The 15,858-nt window shown below is 34.9% G+C and overlaps 1 protein-coding gene across 8 annotated transcripts in view; it reads right to left on the reverse strand.

Annotated features, from left to right (window-relative positions):
- CARF (calcium responsive transcription factor) overlaps positions 1-15,858 on the reverse strand; it is a 67,088-nt gene that overhangs the window by 40,819 nt on the left and 10,411 nt on the right. For 6 of the 8 annotated variants that reach the window (XM_074191612.1, XM_074191613.1, XM_074191611.1 and 3 more), the window contains 4 exons: positions 15,033-15,260; positions 6,862-6,982; positions 5,633-5,762; positions 4,738-4,822 (listed from right to left, as the gene is read on the reverse strand). In XM_074191612.1, coding sequence (XP_074047713.1) covers positions 4,738-4,822; positions 5,633-5,762; positions 6,862-6,982; positions 15,033-15,260 — 564 coding nt within the window. Of the gene's footprint in view, positions 1-4,296; positions 4,455-4,737; positions 4,823-5,632; positions 5,763-6,861; positions 6,983-15,032; positions 15,261-15,858 lie in introns of those variants that run through there. The other 2 variants (XM_074191616.1, XM_074191615.1) reach the window with 2 other exon arrangements.

The following is a 15,858-nucleotide window of genomic DNA, read 5'->3' on the forward strand; positions in this document are numbered from 1 at the left end:
ATATTAATTCATCTGTCTCTGGTACCTCTTAGCAAAATATATTTTTTTCCTATTTTTCCTCTTTTAACTGAATCCATTTTTCATGCTGATTTGTCTAAGGTCATGACTGCTAATCTTGCCTTTTGTTTTACTTCAGTTGAAACATAACAAAGTCTATTCCATCTCCTTAAATTAACTCTGCATTTTAATGTTTTAAATATGTTTCTTTCAGCTAGCATATTGTCAAATTCTAGTTTCTAAATTATTGTGCCATCCTTTTTCATTTTGTGGGTAATTTCAACTCATTCAAAGTTCTGACTGCCAATTCTATATTTTCTTCCATATTATTCTGTTATGTTTTTCTCCTTCTCTGTTTTCTTTTTCCACTTTAAAAATTTGCTTTTCTCCTGATTAATCCCTCTTAATTTAATCACCATCTTATTTCCCTCTTGCTTTAAACACTTTCTTTCCTCTTTCCCTGTTGGGGAGAGTATATTTCTGTACCAAAATAACAATGGATGGGTATGTTTTTCCCTCCTTTGAAAAGTTCTGATGACAAGAAAATTCATAACTTACCTGCTTCCCTTAACACTCCTCTCCTTTTTAAAAAAATAGACTTTTACTTATTCATCCTATGCATGTAAGCTAATTTTTATCATTTTTTTTCCTTCCCCATCTCTCCCTCTGATTTTCTTCCTCTTTCTTTCAGTTCTTCTTTAAGATCAAGACAACAAATCTCTCTAAGATCATCTTTATAACCCTTGCAGATTCTAGCATTCTGAGGGGATTCATATATATCATCTCTCTATATAAGAATGTAAATAATCTAACCTTGTTTTGTCCTTTAAAATTTGTCCCTTAAAATTCATGTTTACCTTTTTAGTTTTCTCTTGACTTCTGTTTACAGCTTCAGTTCCTCAACTGTAAAATGGGGATAATTTTAGCATCTACATCTCAGAGTTGTAGTGAGTATCAATTGAGATGTTTGTGAAGCACTTAGCTCAGTGTCTGGAACCAAAAAAGTGCTTTAAAAATGCTTAATTGAAACTATGCCCAAAGGATAATGAAACTGTACATGCCCTTTGATCCAGCAATAGCAAGACTGGTCTGTGTTCCAAAGAAATCATGATCAAGGGAAAAGGACTTATATGTACTAAAATACATAGCAGCTCCTTTTATGATGACAAAGAACTAGAAATTGAGGGGAAGCCTATCAACTGGTGAATGACTGAACAAGTTATGATATACGAATATAATAGAATACTACTGTGCTATTTGTGCTAAAAGATTTCAGAAAAACCCAAAATTCTTACATGAACTGATATTGAGTGAAGTGAGTAGAACCTAAATATTGTACATGGAAACAGTAACATTGCACGATGAACAACTATGATTGACTCAGCTCTTCTCATCAGTACAATTATCCAATTTAATAAAAGATGGAAAATGTCATCCACATCCAGGGAAAAAAATTGATTGAGTCTGAACGTAGATCAAAGCATGCTATATTCACTTTGTTTTTCATGATTTTTTTCTATGTTCTTTCTTTCACAATATGATTAATGTGGAAATATGTTTAACATGATTGCACCTGCATAACCTATACCAGATTACCTGCTACCTTGGGAATGGGAGAAGGGAAGGAAAAAAAAATTGCAACTCAAAATCTTAGGAAAAATGAATGTTGAAAACTGTTTTTACATGTAATTAGAAAAGCTAAAATACTACATTTTTTCTTTTAAAAAGTTTGCTTGCTTCCTTCCTCCTGTAACATCATATTCTAAGCTCTCCATTCTTTTAAAGTGATGGCTACTAAACAGTTGTGATCTCAACTGTCAAGATTCTTTCAGTCTGGGGATGCTTGCACCATGTTCTCTGACCCAGAAGTTCTGGTTTTGGGCATTTCTTTCAGGAAATGACTGGTAAATTCTTTCAGTTTCTACTTTGCCCTCATGTTCCAAAATCTATTCATTGCTCTGCTGGTCTGCATTTCAGATTCCTGACTCAGGTCTGGGTCTGAGCCAGACTTCTGCTGGCTTGTCTTAAAGATCTAAGTTTGGAAGTTTCAGCAGATTGCTGCTAGACTTGGTCACACTGGGAGATTCTGCAGTTTCAGTATGACTGAACTGCAAGCTCTCCTTTAGACTGGTTTTTGTCCTTGTTATTCCACTGCAGGTTTTCACTAAAGGATGGAATCAAGTCCTTGCTCTGTTTTTCTGGTCAGAGTCACACAGCTACCATTTTGGTTTCTCAACTCTTTTTTTTGGTCAGTACTCATCTAGGAGTCATGACTGTGACAATAATTTTCTGCTACTCCTACGTACAAGAATCCTCCCTTATTCTGCTCTGGATCTGTGCCCCCAAATTAGATAGTAAATAACAGGGTACAATTTCTGTAACCTGCACTACCTCAGTGATCCCCTGGGACTTTCTCTTGCTGCAGGCCCAAGTCTTGGCTCTCTGGATGCTTTAATCCTCCACAAAGCGTATTACTGACCAGAAGCTATCCTTAGTATCTGCAGACCTCTCTGCCTATCTAAGCTGACCTGGGTTGGGAAAATGACTCAATGATTGTCTTCTGGCATGTGCTTATCAGAATTCAGTTTGGTGTATTTTCTGGATGGCTGTGGGGAAAGTGTAGTGGGGAAGATGGGATGTACTTCTCTCTCTCTACCTCCTGAGGCCCTCTCAATTTAGATTTTAAAAGATATGAATGAAAGATAGAAGTCACAGTAAACACAAAAGCATGGAATAGTATTATAAAAATCATATCACGAGAACTAAAGCTCAGAGGAAGCTGAGGATGGTCAGGAAAGTTAAGGTCAACCAAATGATTTGGGATTGGGATTTTTTTTAGCAGTAATAATAAAGTGAATTCAAGAAGGAACTGGATGTTATGGCTGTTGGTGTGGATAGGACAAGTATAAGTGATAACTGAAAGAAGGTATAGGTACTTAATTCTTATTTGCATTTGTTTTTCATTCCTAAGAAGATACCTCTTGATGAGGAATTAAGAGGATAAAAATAACTAATATGGAGATGAGTCTCATGATGATAAAGAAAGCAGCTGCCTTGGATGAATTCTAGTAACCTTGCCCAGATGAACGGGATATGAAAGAACTAGTGGATTATCAATGATATTTGAAAGATTATGGCAAATCAGTAAGGTACCAGAGGTTTAGAGAAAGGCAAATATTGTTCTTATTTTCAAAAAAGAAATTAGAATTATGGGGCAGTAAGTTTGATTTCATACATGGAAAACTCTTGAATGTATTAAGAAGATTAGTGATTATCCAGAAAAGGAAGAAAGGAATTCATTAAAAACTTCCATGTATTCATCAGAAAAAGGTCATGTAACATTCACTTTTTAACAGGGTTATAAACTTGATAGCTCTAGGGAATACAATAGATTTAGTTTACCAAAATTTAGTGAAGTTGTTTAATCGAGCATTTCAAGTTACTCTTATGGAAAAGATGAAGGTATGTGGATTATATAATATTACAAGTGGGATGGGTACAGCATGGTTGCATGGACAGATTCAAAAAGGTATTTCATTTGGCAGAAGATCCCTTTTTGAAGTTTTCCAGAGACCTCTATTGGTTCTATGCTGTTTAACATTTTAATCAAGGTCAGAATCTTTATCAGACTTGCAGACAACACAAAGTTGAGATGAGTAGTCAACATACTGAATGAGCTAGTCAGGATTGAAAAGGACATGAACAGGCCAGAATACTAGACTGAATCTAGTGAGGTAAAGTTAAATAAGGATAAATGTAACCCTTAGGTTTATGAAATTAATTTCACTTTACGAAATCAATTTCAAAAATAGAAGATAAGGAAGTGAGCCAGAAATTTGACTGAAAAGGATCTGGGAGTCTGTGTGAACTTCAAGCTCAACAGGGCTCAATAGTGAATATGGCAGTCATGAAAGCTAAAATATTCTGCATCAAGAGCAAAAGCTATCAAAAACAGGAAGATGATAGTCCATGTGGACTGTGTGTTGGCTTGACAACTTCCAGAAGATTGTGTTTTGGGCACCATGTCTTCAGAAAGGCCTTGATAAGCTGAAAAGCATCTATAAGAGAATGGTAAAGGGCTTTGAATCCCTGCTACATGGTAAGTAATTGGAATGTTTAGCCTGAAGAAGAGAAGGCATAGTGGGGAATGTGACAGCTTTCTTCAAGGACTTAAAAGACAATCATATGGAAAAAAGAATCAAATTTGTTCTTTTTTGGACCCTGAAAACAGACTAGGATTAATGGTTAAAAATTGCCAAGAAGGAAATTTAAGCTTGACATTAAACTAAAATGCCTAACCCTTAGAACTATTCAGAAGTAGGATGGCTTGCTTCAGGAGATTGTAGGTTCCCATTCAATGGAGAACTTCCAGCAAAGGTTGTTTGTCCACTTGTGAAGTGAGGTTCTTTTTCAGGAGTGGGATGGACTAGCAGGTTTCTTTTAATTCATGAATTCTGTGAAAATCAGTAGACTACAGAATCATAGAAACCTTGAAAGGAAAGAGATTCAAAAAGGAAGAAGCAAATTATAAAAATGAAATAGGTTACTTGTAATCTAAACTGTCCTAGCCCTGAGGGAATGTCTAATCCATTTTGAAGAGAAGATAGATCAGATTAAGTTTACCTTATTTATAAATAAAATATTTCACCTAGAATCTACAGGTACAAAGAAAAAGTATACTGTGATAATAATGTCATCAGAATTCTTCCTCAATTTTGGTTAGGATGGTTTTCAACTTACCTGACAATTCCGTAGATGATGAGCCCAAGTAGGAGTATGTGGAAGAAGTGGTTGTAGAGGAACAGGAAAAGGATCTTCAGCTATTCTGAAAGAACAGCATACACATCAATGGTAAGGAGAAAAATATTTAAAATATTTTGCAATGCTTTGCTAGAGTAAAGTTCAATACTAAGACAACAGATGAGGTTTTATAAATCATTATCAAAAAGGAATATGACAGGTTACCTACAGGATTTTTTTTTGAGTAAATATATATAATTGATGTTCAAGGTGTATACCTTAAGATCGCTAATATCTTTTTCTCCCTAAATATTGAGTTTGGCAGAATATTCTTCTTTAATACAACCTGTAGTCATTACCAAATCAGTTATATACATATCTGGTTCCTACACTTATTATTTAGAACTTGTTAATGAAATGTTTTTATTTTATTTCATGAGTACTGAGAATTCAATCTAATTCTTCAAATCAATGCTATATTTTGGTAATAGGAGTAAAACAAGTATGATTTTCTTAACCCCAAAACTATATGAAAAGACAAAAACAAAAGGATACAAATTATTAAAGTTTTATCATAGAGTAACACAAACAGTGGTATTTAAAGGTAAGAAACAAGTAATTCTTTTTTTTTTTCTGAAAGCTCATTAGCAATCAATCCTATTAATGTTTCCTCAAAAGAAAATAGCCAGGTGTAAATAATGAAAAGATGAAGTTTTGGGCATCCGCACCTTCTAAAACAGACTTGTTATTTCAAACATGCCTTTAAAATAAATCAAGACATACATATTTAATAATGAATAACTAAACTTTTCTATATTAGGTCATCTTAGAATACAAATAATTTAGAAAAGATGTCCATGGTTCTATTTGAGTTCTTCTTTCCCTATTGACCTACCTAGTTGCTGTCTTTTTAGGCAAGGAGAGGGATGCTTGTGGATGAAGAATATAACTACTGGTATTGTCTGCTATAGCAGCCACTGCTACAGTCTGTAAGTGTCCATCAGTGGTATTCTCTTCTGAAATAGCTTAATAACAACAACACAAAATAATCTTGTTTAATAACATCAAGGGAACGTAGATAACTAATTTTTCTCTCTTTTGGAAAAGCAAGAATTGCAGCTAAGATAAAGGTGACAAAACTAAAAATACTTTGTTGAGAATTTTCTAAAATAATTTGTTTTAAAATTTAGAATACTATCACTTTCAATTTATGCTTTAGAGTGTGAATTGAGAAATCAAGATATGAATAAAGAAAAAGCAAAAATAGTTGTGGCAACTATCATTTGCCAATATCATAATAACACTTAAAGTACATATTTTTTGTACAAGTGTTCATTATATCTTACATAAATTAAGTTCCCTTCATAAAGTATATCATGACTACTAACCTAGATTATGAATTAACATTAATGTCACCATAATGTCACCCTACCATAAAATATTAAGGTAGTAAATAAGTAGAGCTTCAATGTTACAAGAGAAGAAGTAGAAAAACTTGAAGTTGAAAGGGAGAGAGAAATATGCTTAATAATTGAAAAAAAGTTTAGTTAAAAACATTAGTGAAAACATCAAAAATCAAGGACAGTAATCTAAAAGGGAGAATTGACAAAGTACAAAAGAAGTGCAGAATAAAAAAAGGAAGAAGCATGAAGTCCCCTTCAGCAACCAGAGAACAAAGGCGGATAGAAAGTGCAAAAAGCAGAAAGAAAATAAGAATAGTGGGGGGAAACATGTTCATATACAAAATTCACCCAGAAACAAATGCAACACTCCTCCTGTAGCTGTTAGCTCTATGTCTTGTTATTAGCATTACTATTAATATTATTACTGTTATTATTAAAAAGAATGTATTTTATGCTCACTGGTCCTTTGGGGAGGAAGCAGGAGTCAACCAGCTTCACAGAATTCCAAACTGAAATAGACAGCTAACCTAGACAGGGGTTGGAAAATGAACTTGAAATTTATTTGGGCCAAGCATCTTTATCTAGTTAATTAATATTCACAATCCTACCTGAAGAAATCCATTTTAACACTGACTTCATTGAGATGATTTTCTGAAATACATGCTTGGATCATAAAAAAAGAAACCCTCATATCCCCCAAAACAGTATTCATATTACTCACCCTGAGGATCGGTCACATCTAAGAGCTGCCCCTGAGGAATAATAACTTGTGCCATTCCTGTCTGAGTTGATGGAATTACATGAAGCACTTGTCCATTTTCTGAAGGACTAGTAACAATCATCTTAAAAAATGAGAGAAAAAAAATTAATGTATGATCCTGCATTTGTTTAGTAAAATTATCTTTTCATCAGAAACTTGCATTCTACCTATGCAATATCTTCCACATGTCCCCTTTTCATCATGCATACTACCTACGACATTAGTTCTGGTGCCAATAACCCTAATCACACCTGCACTATTATAACACCATCCAAATGTCTCTTCCTCCAATTCTTCCTTCATAGTGCAGTCAGAAGCTTTCCTAAGCCAAAATTTGATTAATATCACTATCCTGATCAAAATCCCCCAGGATTCCCCACAGTCTAAAAGTAGAAGGTTTTTTTTAGGGTTTTGCAAGGCAATGGGGTTAAGTGGCTTGCCCAAGGCTACACAGCTAGGTAATTATTAAGTCTGAGGCCAGATTTGAACTCAGGTACTCCTGACTCCAGGACTGGTGCTCTATTCATTGCGCCACCTAGCTGCCCCAAAAGTAGAAGTTCTTAACCTTTTTGGTATGTTACAGACCTCTGGTGAGACCTATGCAACACCGCTTTTTAAAATAATGGTTTTAAATACATAAAATACAGAGAATTACCAAAGAAATCAATTTTGTAAAAATACAGTTGTCAAAATATTAAAATAGCAAGTTCACTTAATCCAGATTAAGAACAAAATATTCAGCCTGATATTTGTGGTCCTCCACCATTTGCTTCTAATCTACCTACTTTAATTTACTTCACTTCATATCCTCACTGTCCCAGCCAAACTGGTCTACTACCTGCTACTGTTTCACCCTGCTCTTGTTCATCGTGCTATACATGCTAGACTCCATTCTTAGAAGACATTCCCCTCAAGGCCTTTCATGGGCCACCACCTCCTTGAAATCATCTCTGATTTTTGTGATGCCATTTAACTCTCCTTTCTATTTTTTTACAGCACTTTGTCTAGAATCATATTCTACGTTACAGTATACTTGTCCAAGTCATATACTTCACATTTGAACATCTTTGAATAGTTGTGCATAGAAGACATTTAATGATGAGTTTAGTAGAATCTCATTAATGTATTTATTATTCTATGAAATTTCCTCCACTAAAATCTTATTTCATTGCCCAATTTTGGTATCAAGGGACACAATTTTTTTTAAGGTTATACCAGAAAAATTCAAGTTTTGACAGGTACTATAAAGCAGGAAAGGCCTGAGTATAGATTTACTGATCAACCGTGTATCTCTTGTCTAAGGATGAATTTAGCAAACTTTGGAGAGATTCATCCACAGACTGGCCACAGGATAAGTTTTTCAGACACAGAAATTCTTTAAGACCATTTGCTAAATAATAGTATGCTTGCAATCTGCATTAGAAGAGGGCATATCTACACCAATGAGTCTTAAAACTATTTAATCAAGGGGTGGCTAGGTGGCGCAGTGGATAAAGCATCGGCCCTGGAGTCAGGAGTACCTGGGTTCAAATCCGGTCTCAGACACTTAATAATTACCTAGCTGTGTGTCCTTGGGTAAGCCAACTTAACCCCGTTTGCCTTACAAAACCTAAAAAAAAGTATTTAATCATATGAGACCTAATTATTTTTAGAAGTGTAAATAAATCATTTGGCCAGAAATAACATTTTTAATGCTGCTTGAGTTCTGATCCACTTTTTCCCTCTCTGCCAAGTAAGGTAATGCAGCTCCCTCTTTCCCAGCAGACCTTTTACCCATCCCTGCCTCTAGGTGGCAGGACATACCATGCAAGTTGCAAATCACCCACTAGTCCCTGTTTTTCTAGTCTTCTCTTTATATAGCAGAGCAGCATGTAAATACTGCAGAAAAAAAATCACCCTCATGGGTAGTTCTTGGAGGGAAGAAAACCACAAAAGAAACAGAATAATATGTTACTATATATTTCACAGACAGAAGCTAGTCAATATCTTCCCTCTTAAATCTAATATGTTTCTTAGATAAACCCATGGAATGATGATAAAGTCCTGGTTTTGGAATGAGTGGACCTGGGTTCAGGTCTGAATTCTGTCACTTTGTAATTTTAATCAAGTTGCTTTAATTTCTCTGAACCTCTATTTCTTCATATGTAAAATGCCATACTTCAAAGGATAGTCATGGCAATCCAAAATATTAATGTGAGCTATTACTGCTATCACTACTACTACAAGTCTATCACCTTTACTATTATGATACAGGAAGTATGGCAAGTTTTGATACTGTCACATAAAATACACAGTGCTGGTCACTGACAAGGAACAAGACTAGCAGATCCATCTGCATCAGGAGGCATGACGATCTGAGTTGAAACCTTATCTCAGTCACTATGTGACCCTGGCAAATGATTGTCTGCTTCAGTTTTCTCATCTGGAAAATGGGGAAATAATGGCACCAGTGTTCCAGAGCTGATGTGAGAATAAAAAGATCTAGCCAAAAAAAAAAAGCTAAAAAAATAAATAAAAAATAAAAAAGAGCTATAAAGTATTTTGCAAACCTAAAAACAGTTGTTAGCTAGCATTATTATTTTATTTCTTCTTAGTGATACTTTGCCAGTATCAAATGCTGAGACTTCTCTTAAATTGGATACAATAAGCAATGAAGATTCTCCACAGAGGGAGGGATTACAGCTAATAATTTAAGAGCTTAATCTTTCCTATGCTAGGAAGCACTACCAAAATAGAAAAAGAAGTTTCCTCTGCAATTCTTCCCTTTACTTTTATTTACCACCTGTTTAACCTTATAAAAATAATTTGATTGCTCTGAGCATTCCTTTCTTCATCTGTAAAATCAGTAGTTTGTTTAGATGCTTTCTAGGTATACTTCCAGGTCTAAATTTATGACACTATGATCCTTCTTCACTCTAAATTCTGGGATCTTAAACAGATTTTTTTTTACCATAAACAGTGAGCATTCAAGAAATATTTTTTGATTATGGTAATATATTTCTACAAATTTAGCTGACTGGCATAATTTCTTTACTGAAAATAAATACAATTCATACCCTTGCTATTTAGGGATCATGTGATAAATTGGGATGAATACTGGATGGTAAATGAGAAGAAGGACTACTGCCACTTACTACCTCGGTTATGGGTTTTGGAAGGAAGCTTAACAATTAGCCCAGATCAATTGAGGGGGTTCCTCTTGGCTTTCTGCTTTTCATTATCCTCTGATACCACCCTCCCCCTCCCTTTACCTGGAAAACTACACAGAGGGCAAAGTATTTCTGTTAGAAGTTCAAGTTGTCTAATTCCTTGACCAAGTAATTCTGGGCAAGTCATTCACCCTCTCTGAGTCAGTTTCTTAAAGAATAAAATGAGAGAATTGGACTAGATGACCAAGTCACTTCCAGTTCTAAATCTATGACCCTATGCATTATTCTATTTGGGACAAAGCAAGGAACTAAAACGCGATTTAATCAGTAGTCTTCAATTTATTAGTCTTGTCCTATTTCAATCTGTGGCTTTTTTGATGTAGATATTTCCTTTAATGAGGGAGTACATAACCCATTCATGCCTGGGAGATGAGCTGGGGGGGGGGGCGGTTCTCATATAATCTTTCAATCAAACATGAGTTGTAAATTATGGCTCTTTTGGGGGGGGTTGCAGGGCAATGGGGTTAAGTGACTTGCCCAGGGTCACAGGTAATTATTAATGTTTGAGGTTGGATTTGAACTCAGGTCCTCCTGACTCCAGGGCTGGTGCTCTATCCACTGTACCACCTAACTGCCCCATTATCCCTCATTTTTATTATACGATTGGGTCATCTTTTTTCACAACTGCAATTCTTTGATGATATCCTTTATATAATTTTTTCTAATTCCTTATTCATAATGCGCTATCATCTATTCAGGCCCTCCATATGCCCCTTTATTGCCTGTGGGATCCTTAATCTCACTTGTTCAGACATTGTAGTATTCTTTGACTCACATCCACCACATTATTGCTGGGAAAATAGTGACCCTAGCAAAATGGGTCTTTACTTTCAGGGAAGGTTTTTGATCATTGAAATAATTTTACAATTTCAAAAAGACAATTTGGAGGCGGCTAGGCAGTGGATAGAGCACCAGCCCTGGAGTCAGGAGGACCTGAGTTCAAATCTGACCTCAGACACTTAATAACTATCTATCTGTGTGGCCTTGGACAAGCCACTTAATCCCATTGCTTTGCAAAAAAAAAAAAAAAAAGACAATTCATTTCTCTCTCTTCTTTCTATTCAATTCTTAGTTCAGTTCATGTTCCATTTTCATTCTCTCCAGGATCTACCTACAAACTTATTTTATACATAGTCATAGAAGCATACATATATACAAAGATGAACTCCTTAAATTGTCCATCTAACTGCATACTTTGAGCATTAGACATCCTTTTTTTTTTTTTTTACAAGGCAATGAGGTTAAGTGGTTTGTCCAAGGCCACACAGCTAGGTAATTATTAAGTGTCTGAGTCTGAATTTGAACTCAGGTCCTCCTGACTCCAGGGCTGGTGCTCTATCCACTGTGCCACCTAGCCATCCGGACATTCTTTATACACTTAGTTTTTCTGGTGTGTATCATCAATCCAAATTCGTCTGAGTGATTACGGATCTCATCTAGTAGCTCTAAAATATTCCAAGGCTCAGTGCAATCAGCACAACAGTCAAACACAAAAACAATTAATCACCATAATCTCATATGTAAAGAAAGTCTAATAACAAATATATATGCTAGATCATCTCTAGAAGGGTGGTGATTGTCTGGCAAGCAAAATCTCAATGCTTTGTGAATCATTTGATATCAGTATTCAAATACTCAAAAAAGTTATCTTTACCATCTTTTAAAGATTCTTATAATTTTGACAAATGAAAAGAAGTTATGATGTAAGAGAGTTTTTAAGGTATTTCTATAGAATCAAATGGCTTTGTGTGATTAAGAAATCATAGTGCCAGTAGGACTGTGTATTTTCTTTTTTTTTATTCCTTTTCCCAATACTAGGACTGCATAGTTTTTTTTTTGCAAGGCAAATGGGGTTAAGTGGCTTGCCCAAGGCCACACAGCTAGGTAATTATTAAGTATCTGAGACCAGATTTGAACCCAGGTACTCCTGACCCCAGGGCTGGTGCTTTATCCACTGTGCCAACTAGCTGCCCTAGGACTGCATATTTTGTACATATTTCTTTCAATGACAAAGATATGGTCTTTTATGGAATATCACTTGTAAAAGCCTTTCTGTTCCCTTCCAAAGTCCTCATCAAGGAAGTCATTGATGTATATGATTCTCATAAAGATTTTATATGGGTGGAAAGGGAAGCATCTGTCTCAATAACGTTCTCATGGTGGGGACACATTTTAATTGGATTTACTCCCAGCCTTTTTGTATTTTCTTTTTCAAGTGCCTTGTGAAACAGTCCTGTAATGCCTTCAAAATTCTGCCACCTTCAGCACAGACTTCCTCTGCATATCCCTTTTCTTTAATGCTATTTCAATTTCATCTAGAACTGTAAATGTTTAATAGTCAAATTAAATTACTTTGTCTGATAGTAAAAGGAGTTTGTTATAAAAATCTTTACATATCTTTTCAACCTTTCGTTTATTACTCTCCTTTCAATTTTATTCTTAAATGCCCTCACAAATAACTTTTTTGTTGTTGTTGTTTTGTTTTTTAGGTTTTTGCAAGGCAAACGGGGTTAAGTAGCTTGCCCAAGGCCACACAGCTAGGTAATTATTAAGTTTCTGAGTTCGGATTTGAACCCAGGTACTCCTGACTCCAAGGCAGGTGCTTTATCCACTACACCACCTAGCCGCCCCAAATAGCTTTATTTGGTTGAGTATCTTGCCAAGCTTTCTTTTTACTATTTTTTTCTTCTGACTACTTCTGATCATAATCTCCTATCCATCCTCTGGAATTTTCTAAATACATTTATATTATAAACAAGGGCCTTAGCTATTTTGCTGGATTAGGAGATTACATGTTAGCTAAAGCAGTTTTAAGTTGTTTTCCTGCTTTGGTAACTAGTTTGCCATTTTTTAAATTTTTGTTTAAGATTTCTATAGGTGGAAAAAAAGATTTCTATAGGTGTAGATGTCCTTTTCGCTGAACATTTCCTTTTGGGGCTTTTTTTTTTTTTGGAGTTAAAAAGTCACCATTTCCTAAATCCTCAATTCATTTTGCTCTCAAAATGATGATATGTAGGCATCATACTTTTGTATAGTCTCTAAGTCTGGCCTCTTTCATCCTTAGTTCTGAAGTCACTGAATGTAATAAAAGCATACTTATTTAAGATTTAAGTTTTTTGTGCAATTTTTCTTTCTATTCATACTCTGCAACAATTATTGGTGTAAAAGCTGCAATTATTTTCATGGTGGTTTTTTTGAAAATACTTTTCATGAGGTCCTACAATTTGAAATGACATAGTTCATAAAATGTTTCCTATTGCCTTTGGGCACAAGATAAAAACAGCTTTAGTAATTTGCTTATATGCCTCTTTAAGAAGAATCTATAGCCTGTCTTTTTATTGAAATACAATTTCCTTTTCTCTTCTTGTCTGGTTTAAAGTGAAAATGTTAACCATTATCATTCAGTGTTTCCAGTAACATATATACTTACTTGTTGGTTATTAGAAGATCCCATGTTTAGAGTACAATCATCTAGGTTAATGTTTACAGGTTATCTAAAAATTATGATTCCCAGTATCTTCTCCCTTTTCCACCACTCTGCCATTGCAAAATGGGAAAGGGATTCAGTAGAACTGAGAATCATTTAATACTTTTCTTTGTTTTTTGGATTCCTGTATTAAGGAATTTATCACAAGTGTCCAGCCTACCAATGAGCATCTTGATACTTCATCCTTAGCCAATAAGTCTTTTCACTATGATAACAACTACCAAAGCTCATGCTCTGCTAGGGTAGCCTTTGTGAACTCAACTCCATACCATGTGGCTTACTTCCAAACCATGACGGCACTGTTATGTCAAGTCTAGCTAATATGGATCCACATACACACCTTTTCCTATCACTTGATTTTTTTCTATCACCCATATCATCCAATAATTCCCTGAAGGCTTAAGCTTATACACATATAAATTATATATTCTTTTAAAGTTTTTCACTTTTTCCTCCCAGGAGCATCACCTCTGAACTTTGATAATCTCAAGAATTACAGATTTAGAGTTAGAAGGGATGACAGAGGGCATCTGGTCCAACCTCCTTGTTTTAGGAGACTGAGGTTTAGAGAGATTGGGTAATAAAGAGAGACAAGATTCAAACCCATGTACTCTGACTCTGAAACCAGAGCTCTTAAGAAAACAACCTGTTATTTATTTATTCTTTCTTCTACTTATTTCCATTCTTCCATATCTACCTCATATTCTCCATGAAACAATTCTTTAAGCCACTTGGTTGATCATAAGCTCTTTTAAAGACTGTGTTTTTTTCAACTCTAGCCTTCTCAGCATTGTTATAAGGGAATGCACAAAGAAGAAAGAAATGTTTGTGGAATTAATAAAATCCTTCCCTCATGTTTATCAGTCCATCATCTTATCAGTACCCTCCCTACAATTCATGTCTACACCCATTTGCTATAGGAATTCTAATCAGAATTACTGAATTAAGAGGAAGAGCTGCTTTTTTTCCAAGGAAAACTAATGAATAATGCTCCTTTCAATGATAGTCTGTCACTATTATTTTTAATTTGATAGTTGATGAAGTTTGCCTTTCTAACAAAACGAGGTTCTGGTATAACCTAACTTTGAACAAATATCAATTAATGAAAACTGTAACATAATGCAATATTTAATAATATAATTCCCTAGACAAATAACTCCCTCCCTCTGAGCCCATTTCATCATCCAAAAAACAAGGGTAGAGGACTAAATGATCTCCAAGGTCCCTCTGAGCTTTAAATCTTGTGGTCCTTAAAAAAGTGAAATTTAATAGAACATATGCAATATTAGCTCCATATTTTATTTTATTGGTGATTAGTATTTAACCTTATCCCTATTATCCTTTATTGGAAAGCTCTTAAAGGCAAGGCTGTTTACCTTAAAATTTATTACACTTTGTGAAATACCATGAGTACTGCATTATTTTCAGATACTCACCATCTGTGTATCATAATCCCCTACTGACTGAAGCTCATACTGAATAGGATGCCCATTTTGGTCTACTAGATGGAACTGCTCTGTGGAAAGAGACTGTGGCTGTGACAGCTGGACTGGTACATGCTGTGATAGGGGTGAATTATCTGCTACACCAACTTTGATGGGCAAAACTGCAGAAGAATCATTTTGTCCAAAGGAAGGATCCCTGGAATCCATGCAGGTTAGATGCTTTTGTATAGGAAAAACAAAATACCACTTCAATTCTCCTGAAATGTACTGTTTCACAAATATCCCCCCACCAACCCAACAATAAAAAAAAATACATATAAAACACATTGTATTTTTATTATGCAGTTGTCACTTTAACCCAGAAAAGTAATTCTTTCTCAAAAGGAACAATTACATTAAGTTAATAATTTTAATACACTGTGCTGTGAAAGACAGGTGCCTTCCTTTACTAGAAAGGAGATAGGGCTATAGTTGTGAGTTTAGTATATTGTAATCTCATTCATCAGATAATATAACTAATTCATTTAATAAATTTGTGAACTATCTTCTCAGTAATTTTATATATCTTTTTCTATTCAGTTTAGAACAAGTTCATTTTTAAAAGATATCTGCTTTCCCTGTACTCCTACAGAATTTTGTCCTATACACTTTATTCAATATGTAATTATCATTTTTAATGAGCATAATTTAGAGCTGTAAGGGAGTTTAAGTTTCATCTAGGTCAGTCTTCTTATTTTTCCAAGTGAGAAACTGAGGCCACAGAGTCAAATTTGCCCAAGATCACAGAATAACTAAGCAGCAGACCTAGGATTCCAAT

The sequence above is a fragment of the Macrotis lagotis genome, chromosome 6 (genome assembly GCF_037893015.1).
Source record: "Macrotis lagotis isolate mMagLag1 chromosome 6, bilby.v1.9.chrom.fasta, whole genome shotgun sequence".
Taxonomy (NCBI): domain Eukaryota; kingdom Metazoa; phylum Chordata; class Mammalia; order Peramelemorphia; family Peramelidae; genus Macrotis; species Macrotis lagotis.